This window comes from Lactuca serriola, chromosome 5, assembly GCF_051521515.1.
Source record: "Lactuca serriola cultivar US96UC23 chromosome 5, Lser_US96UC23_V15, whole genome shotgun sequence".
Lineage (NCBI taxonomy): Eukaryota > Viridiplantae > Streptophyta > Magnoliopsida > Asterales > Asteraceae > Lactuca > Lactuca serriola.
In genome coordinates this window covers 352,373,747-352,383,148 of record NC_136412.1, presented here as the reverse complement: position 1 = coordinate 352,383,148, position 9,402 = coordinate 352,373,747, and the positions used below count along the sequence as shown (strand labels likewise).

The following is a 9,402-nucleotide window of genomic DNA, read 5'->3' as shown; positions in this document are numbered from 1 at the left end:
ACTATCTCAGACTTAGTCTTTCTTATTACCATATGGTCAACCAGGTTGACTATGGCCGATCCATTTCCATTAGGAAGAGAAGACTTTTCTGGACTTCTAATGTTTCCATTGTCAATGTCCATGTAAGTTTGGGAAGTAGATCTTCCAATCAAATTTGCTTTACCAGTGCTCCAAATCATTGCTGATTCAGCAACAACACGCAAATAGGTAAGATCATTAAGGGTCATGTCGTGGTCTGTCACATAGTAGTCCTTAATGAACTCACTATATGACTTGGAAAGTGATTGAAGAACCAAGTCTACAATCAACTTCCTTTGAGGCTTCGACACCCAACTCTTCCAGCTTGTCAATATGTGACTTCATCTCCAGGACGTGAGTGCACACAAACTATCCATCTTTGTGTTTGCTTGCCAAAAGGGCTTGAGTGACCTTGAACTTTTTCAAGTCTTTGAACCTGTGGGTTAGGGAGACTGATTGGAGGAGGAAGTGAAGTATGACTTCGATTCCTATTAATGCAAGACAAAGGGATTAATCTTTCACCTTGATCGCCATGTGGGATATCATCTTCATTAAGAAAGCTTTATCCAAAAGGATAAGGAAGACCGTAGTTGTCATAACTAGACATCTATGAGGGAGAATTTCAAGTTTAGTTGATTTAAGTCCTTAATATGACACCCAATTTGAAATATTAAGGTTGGGACCCAACACAATATTTAACAAATTGGAAGAGGGATGCCGTAATCCAATTTGCAAAATATTTGAAGGTAGGTAAATGACGATTTACCAATTTCCACCACGAAAAACGAAAAAGAATTTTAGGTTTTAAGTGAATTGAAACTCCTAGATCTTTTGAGATTCATTGAACCTTTCAATGGCATGTTTAATCTCAATTGTGCCCTTCAAGTTTGTGACTGGGATGCCGAGGATCACAAATAAGGTGTGAATAACCATGCAAATTATCTTGGTACGCCCAATGTTACAACCACCTAATCAATGTGTCGGTTAACCACACACACTCCATTGATCTATGATTAGCATCAAGCTACCCTTTGTCACGCATTGTCAGTCCTAAATTAGTGTGTCGGTTAACCACACACGCTCCACTAACGACTTAACAAGGTGCAAAGTGCAATTTCATGGGTCAGCACCATATTCACATTTTTCCTAAAGTAACTAAGATTAGGAATTTAATAAAAGTTTAGTTACTTTATATTTATCATTATACTTTTAATGAAGGGAGAATTAGTGTCATGTCCTACCCGTTCGGCTAACGACCCTCCACCAGTCAAGGAAGCGGTGGGTGAGAATGGACACCCATTAAACTGTCATTTTATAGGCAGTAACCTTCTACCCCCTTATAGACTGGCTTCATGAATGTGGTCTACTAACGGTAAGACTGACTTTACTGTTATATATATATATATATATATATATATATATATATATATATATATATATTAAACCTATAATATTATAATAGTATAAGGGTTGAATTTTAAACTTTTAAATTCTAGGGTTTGGAACTAAATGTGTCAAAAGAAGACTCTACATTTACAAATTCCAAAACATGAGGGCACGTTTTGAACTATTCAAAAGACTTTTGGAATCCATAACATATGAGTTTAATATAGGGTTTAATGAAAAGACTCTTGGAAATCCATAACTATTCAAAAGTTTTGAGCAGGTTATGGAGTTCATTAAAACATTTATGGAAAAAACTCTTCAAAGACCATAACTTATGAGTTTGATGAAGTCTTTTAAAAGAAAAACTTTCCATTAATTCATTTATAAAAAGTACATATTTGTTTTTATTAGTAACAAGTACAAATTAACAAAAGTAAATTTCTATTTCTCACATTTAATCTTTTCCACCTGTACAGGAAACTACCAGCTTAAAATTATCGGCACCATTATGGAAAAACTTCTTATATATATCAAAGCGTCGAACTTTCAAAACCTTTTCTTTTTAGGACATCATACTCCGTAGGTAATAAGAAGAAATGAAAGTATGATGCTATGTAAAACATATGAAAAAAAGTGTAACATCCCCAGTTTCACGGCTAGAAAGACTGATTTATTTATGCTTTATTTACTTTAGAGTATACAATTTTATTGTGGAATTTGTTCCCAAAACATGATAATATTATTATCAAAGCATTCCCGAGGAAATGCATTTCATTTATATTTAAAACCATAGGAGGTCATCTTCAATACATATAGATAAGCATAAACAAGTCTTAATATGCCTTACAACATCTTATTATACTATGGCCTACAAACTCCTCAAAACACTCAACATCCATGGGGCTTCATGCTGCTACCTATGATACAAAATCACAAAGAAACTGAGTGGGTCAGGCTTGGAAGACTGGAGAGCACATAGGGTTTTCAACCCACAATAATTAAGTTCTTTAATTATATATTTTCAACAAATAATTTGCCCGATTACCTATTCCTATTATGGTCACATATTGATCCTAAAATACTGATCTCAAGGGACCTATCCTAAGCATCATCATCATTAACGGGTAGACAATACTGCTTGGAGGATTCCTTTAGCAATATGTGCCCATAAGCCAAACATGGGAGGATAGAGTACATCAATGAGCATATAGTTCACTAACACTTACAATTTGCGAGCTTGTCAACGTTCCACTGGACTATTTAGAATAGTCTGTGGTCGTCAACTATACTTTGCTCGACAATTAGTTCATCAAAAGTCAATGCCTCTCTTTATTATCTCATCATTTTCATCACTACCCAATATATTTTATATAAAATATGAAAATACGTAAATGATTGAATAAAGTAAAATCATATAATTTATTTAACACATATATCAAGTAATACAGATAATAGGCACACATAACATTTAATCATATAGGGGGTGTTTGGTATATAGAAATGAGAGGAGAGAAATGGAATTAATTCCATTTCTCTTGTTTGGTTAATGTCTGAAAATAGAGAAACGAGAAAAAATTGGATTCCTTTTCCATCCTTTTCATTCTCTATATAATTAAAAGAAATGGTGAGAAAATGAAGATTGGGAATTGAAGAAAAGAAGCGGAGAAATGAAAATAGACGCAGAGAATTGAAACGAAGGGAGGGTACGCTCTCTCGCTTCTCAAAAATTTCCCTCCTTGAACCCATACTTCTCTCTTGCGATTTTTAGTTGCCTCATCATCTTATTGAATCCAACATACATCTTTGATTTAGGTACATTTCTCTATCTCTATGTCGATTTATGGAACCCTATCTCAATCTGCATCACCTGTGTCAATTTTTGGAACCCTACCTCTATCTTTGTGCCAATTTTTGGAACCCTACCTCAATTAAACATCACTTCTGCTTCATTTCTTTCAAATCGATGTGTGGTGTCGAATTATTGTTATTAATGAGTGTACTGATGTCCATGGTTCAGGTTATTGTTGTTGTCCGGTTGTTTTTATAGCATCTTCAAGTTTTTTCTGACTAATTACTCCTCAAAGAGATATGTGATTGCTATTCATTTTGCTGAATTTTGTCTCTGTGTACATCTGATCATTGTTAGTACATGATTAGTTCAGTCCACTTATGAGTCCACTTATGTTGCGATTTGGCTAATTATGCATCAAACCTTAGCCTCATGTATTGCATATCATCCCTCGTACTGGATTGATAATTATGTTACTTTGGGATAGTTTACACCAAGGCAATATAAGAGATGAAAGCAGTTGAAAGGGAAGTAGATTTGATCGCCAAGAAACATGGCTTTCCATACAACATTCATCAGCTACATTGCTTCCAATGAATTCACCAGCAATCAAATTTGTGGTGTTAACTACCCAAGGATTATTCTTTTGTCATTCCCAACTTAAGTTATTTGTTGGATTATACCCGGTTTGTTTAGCAGAAGATATGATAAAAAGAAGGTTTTACAAGCAAGACCATAGAGATAATGTTTTTTTGAAGTGTTAAGAGTGATATAAAATGTTAATTGGCAATTATAAAAAATTACTGTTAAAAACTAATAAAGAAAATGAAAAAAAATACAAATATAAAAATGTGATAGATTAATATGTAAATTATAATGGCAAAAAAAATCATTTCCGTTTTCTTGCTTATTACAACAAAACAAGGGAAATGATTCTCATATACATTTCTCTAGTGAATTCTTTATTGTACCAAATAGTGGAATCATTTCTTTTCCTCTACCTTAATTCATTTTCTCTGCATTTCCATTCCCTGTTCCAATTTCGTTTCTCCGTACCAAACGCACCCTAGATACTTTAATAGATACTTTATATCTATGTGTAAGCTGAAAGTAACTATGCACTCACTTGATAAAGTGGATGACTGGAAAGTTTAGCAGCGCTTCGCTTCAGCACTTGGATATTCCTTTGATGTGACCTAGGTTCAATTATCACTAAGTCTTAGTTTAATATTTCTTATGACTAATTAATAGTCTAGATTTCTCAATAACCCAAATGTTTGCTGATCTATAGCTGATAAAGGACAACCAGGTAGGATCATATCAGAGGTATGGTCCGTTTGGTATACAAAGTATATTGGTTGGAAATCCCACTTTAAGCACCTCATTAAATCCATCCTATCATCCTTGTAAGTAGATCAATCAGTAATATGGTCTTGGAATTACTGACAAATCTTATTTATAGATTCATAACAACGACTATAAATTTAAATATAAATTACACTTAAAATAATATAGAGTGTAGTTTAACTTATAAAGATTCCCTACACAAAAGTCAGGAAATTGAACTACCAGAGCTTCTACTCGAAGACTACTACTTGTCGGGCACTCAAGGGTCACAGGGCTTCGCCGGAATAATAAGTAAGGTAAAATGTCTATAAGTTAAATAATATCGAGAGATAAGGCTTGTAGGGATGAGATATGAGAAGCTTATACGTTGGATTGGAGTGTTCCTTATATCTCCGACATCCTCATTACGACTACTTCAACCTTCATCATGGTTATTCGGCCTAGTTATTATTCTTTTTAAGACGCGTATATTATATCATTTTAAGCACGTATGATACATATAACTACACATAGAACACATAATGCTCAATAATTCTCTTATTTACTTCATATAAATGTTGCAAATGTTGACCATTACAATTATATCATCTTATTAATGTCTAACGAGAAAACACAGACATTACAAAAAGTACTTTACTACTTTTTGACTTTGATAGACAAGTTTTACCAGAAAGCATTAGAACATACTTTCATTGATTTTTTATTATAGCATCCTACTTTCAGTTTTTTCTGTTACAACATTGGACTTATAAAAAGCTATCCATTAAAGCAATGTCATCCATATATAATGTAAATTTCATTACTATAATTTCGTACATTTTTCAAAGTATAATGTCCTATTAAGAAAAAAATTAAAATTCCAATGTCATTATATAACCACACTTCATTGCGACAAAATGCAAACTTTTTTACTAATTTAAATTAATACATAAGATTATGCAATAAATAATATAATAAAAACATACTAAATAATTATAAAAAATAGAAAAATAATATTGTAACAATAAGATGGTATAAATGATAATATATGCATAATATGCATTATCCACGTAATTTGGCAATTGTAGCTGCAGGTTACAAAAGAAGCCCTCAACTTTCCTGTCATATATGTAAGTTACCTTTCAGTTTTTCATTTTAATTATACTTCACCTTGGCACATACTAAATACATTTTTGGGCAAAATACATAAAAATAGGCCATTTATTATATTACATTAAGTAGCACCCTTATATTATGTTTACATTAAAAAAACTCTCACATTATAAATTACATTTCAATTAAAACCAAATAACCGGTTCCCTTACAGAATGACCGGATGACATGGCATAACAAAACCCCACATGAATAAATGTTAAAGCCCTTCTTAATACATTTAATACGTTGACCAAACATTAAACAAAATAACCAGTGTTTCTATCGTTTGTCTATCAGCAACAAAGCAACAAGAAAATCAACAACTTTCATGAAACCAATGTGGTAGGCATGATCTGATTTGTCTCTTAAAAATAAGAAAAGGCCCGATTTGAGGAAGATCTCAACAACAAAACACACCAAGTTATATTTTTTGGTCTTGAAAGCAAAAGTAGGGTTTTTTCCGGTTATGTTGTGCATACAAACATGATAAACGTTTGTTTTTGTGTCTCGAAATCAATGGTAGGGCTACGTTTTTTATAAAAAAAAACATGATAATTGATTTTTTTGTCTTGAAATCAGTAGTAAAGTTTTTTTGGTCTTGAACTCAGTGGTAATGGTTATTAGTGAAGGAAGTAATGTCATATGTTGTACACATACAATGTGCGCAACATATTTATGCAAATTTTAGGAAGAACTTCAACGATGAGACGCATAGGAACATGTTTTGGAGATCTTGCATGTCAACCACGGAAGAAGGCTTTAAGAGTAACATGGAAGAATTGAGAAAGTTTAGCCAAGAAGCTTATGATAATTTGATAAGAAGGGTTCCTAATACATGGTCTACATGTCTAGCGTATTCTTTGAAGTTTATTGTAATGCCACAAATTTCCCCGCAAGAATATTCACAACAATTACGGTTTTGCAAGATAGGGTAATTGATGCTTCAAAAAGCTCGTCATGCTGCAATAAAAACAAATAAATTAATCTTAAGGTAATCCATAAGTTTAAACCGTGGTCTGAAACGAAATGTGATGAACATTCCAAACCTGGTCTTCGCATTCTGGAATAGTTTCTCGCATTTTAGACATTCCGAAGATGTTCCAGAATGTTTTTTTTTTGTTAAGGTATACCAAATTCCGATTTATAAATAAGTAACAACTTTTGGGTTGGTCCTAAATTTAATTTAAACATCTACAACAAGTCATGAATGTTCTGTGCATTTCAAACCTGTTCTTCGTGTTTCGAACTAAGTTACTAAAAACAGAATTCTTAAAATCAAACTATTAAAAGTGTAAGAGTAAACTACTTACGTGCAATCAGATCATCAAGATCGTGTTCCATATATTCTTTGGTTCTTGACTTTGTATTGTGTAGTTGTGTTCAGAATGTGTCAGAATCAGTTTGTAGCTACTTTTCCGGAATGTGTTAGAATAAAATCCGTAACCCAATATTATAACCATAGGGCTTGTAGACCAACAATATCTAGTGTTGCTCTCCCTCTTTGAGGATGAGGATTCAACTACTGCAGTGTACATGATTGGAATTAAGAAGTAGTATAGATTTGACGTTTAAAAAAAAACCTCATTGAGATCCGGAACAAATAGATTAGTCTAGAATGGTCATTCCAGAATATCTTCAATGGGCTGGGCTGGATACACGGTCCAAAATGGTCTATAGATTCATAGAATGGCTCATTTTGGAGACGGTGAATATTTTATAAAAACAATTTTATGATTTTATAGTGGTTATTGTTTTTCAAAATAAACACAACAAAATGGTTATATTAATCAATTTCCCACGTCTATATTGTTATTCAACATGATTTAGCCACGTAAAATATTATCTACTACTATATTCGGAAGATGATTCTTTTTAACTCATCTGAACATATCTTTTCTCGTGAAAATAAAATAAAGTTCAATTCAACAATTCTGGCTTAAAAATTTTAACAACTTTTTTGCGATCCCTGCACCCAGTATCATGTATCGCTATAGAGAATTAGATACAAAGCATTTCACATTTTGCGTAAACCGTAAGGATGGCATTACACGTGGAGCAAAACTAGTGGTCCACTAAAGATGAGGTTCAATCCATGTAATCCATTTTATGTGGTTGCATCGCATATAATTCAATAAACCTATCAAAAATCATATATACTTTTATATAAAAACACAAACTGAAACCCTCAATTTTTGAATTGAGGTCTCCATTTCCGAACCTTGAAGTTCCTGCAAATCAAGAGAAGAAGAAGAATACGAAGATGGCATCCATTTCCGCTTCCATTTCTACCTCCTCACCTTCATTCTCTCTTCTCCAAAAACCTTCAATCACTACCCGCAGTTCCCCCATTCTCGGTACGTTCTAAATTCAGTGAGTTTTATCATCAAGCACCATTAGAATCCAATGCTAATTGTGAATTAATTGTCTTATAAGTGATAGATTGATGAATCTTATCAGCTATCATTAATGATTAACCACTCATAGTTTCTGATTCTCGTTATGTTTTAGATCTGATGCTATTTGTGTACAAGTGATTATGAAATTGATAGACATGTAGGTATTAACATTGGAGGTGAAATACCAAGAAACAAATTGGTTGATGATATGGAACTATCAGAAAAATTGTCATTGAGCTTGGTAGCTTATAGAGTTATAGTAACATATTACTTGTTTTGTTCAAATCCGATTAATTTGACACCTAATAATCTAAAAATCCTTGAAAAGATTCGAGTTTTTGTCGAACATTAAAAAAATGCTTATTGGGACAAGAAAATAGAAAATAGAGTAAACTACACAAGCTGTCCTTGTAGTTTAGGGTAAATTGCAAGTTTAGTACCTGACCAATAAAAGCTGTTAATATCGATTAGGGTTGCCATCAATGAGCAAGATGGGAAAAGTGAGGTGCTCCATGGAAGGAAAGCCAACTCTCGCATCCAATGATGTTCCACACAAATTGAGTTTGGGTGCATCATCATTGATGGCTGCAGCTGTAGCTGCAACCATGTCGAGCCCAGCTGCCATGGCGCTAGTAGACGAAAGAATGAGCACAGAAGGAACTGGGCTACCCTTTGGTCTAAGCAACAACCTTCTCGGGTGGATCCTTTTTGGCGTCTTTGGTTTGATTTGGACACTTTACTTTGTGTACACCGGTAGCCTTGACGAGGATGAGGAGTCTGGTTTATCCCTTTAAACTTTCTTCCCTAAATTGACAATGTGCCTATTGTGATGGACTTATGTGTAATATTATTCATGTATCCTCTCTGTACACTTTGATTGTGGAGTATTTGTGTTTATGAAAATTGCACTTTTGTCCTTGTAGATTTGAACCTTGACATATTTCTTGTAAAGTTTAATTTCGTTTTCTTTATGCAGATATTCTGGAAGAAAATATTTTATTTCAGACATTTTGTTAAATATTTCGTTTAATCATAAGATAACCATGCTTTAAAATCCAGACCGTAAATTGTTTCAAAAAGGTTAACGGTGTTTTTTTAAGAAAAAATATTTTATATAGTGTATTGTAATGTCATTACCTAATTGAATAATGCTCACAAATGAGTCGCGAATTTGGATGTATTCTCTAATTAGCGGAAAATTTTTGCTAGTATTTTTATAATAAAATGTTAAATGTATTTATGTGAGAAATAACAATGTTTGGAATCCTAACCCACCACTATAAAGTTGTCTTCATGAAAATTTAATAACATATGTATGTTAGCTTAGCTGTT

The 9,402-nt window shown here is 33.1% G+C and overlaps 1 protein-coding gene across 1 annotated transcript; it reads left to right on the top strand.

Annotated features, from left to right (window-relative positions):
* The first annotated feature begins 7,826 nt into the window (after positions 1 to 7,826).
* Positions 7,827 to 8,992, top strand: PSBW (photosystem II reaction center W). Its single transcript, XM_079003943.1, has 2 exons — positions 7,827 to 8,028; positions 8,542 to 8,992. The coding sequence occupies exons 1-2, from the start codon at positions 7,935 to 7,937 to the stop codon at positions 8,862 to 8,864; spliced, it is 417 nt and encodes a 138-aa protein (XP_078860069.1). The 5' UTR covers positions 7,827 to 7,934; the 3' UTR covers positions 8,865 to 8,992.
* The last annotated feature ends 410 nt before the right edge of the window (positions 8,993 to 9,402 follow it).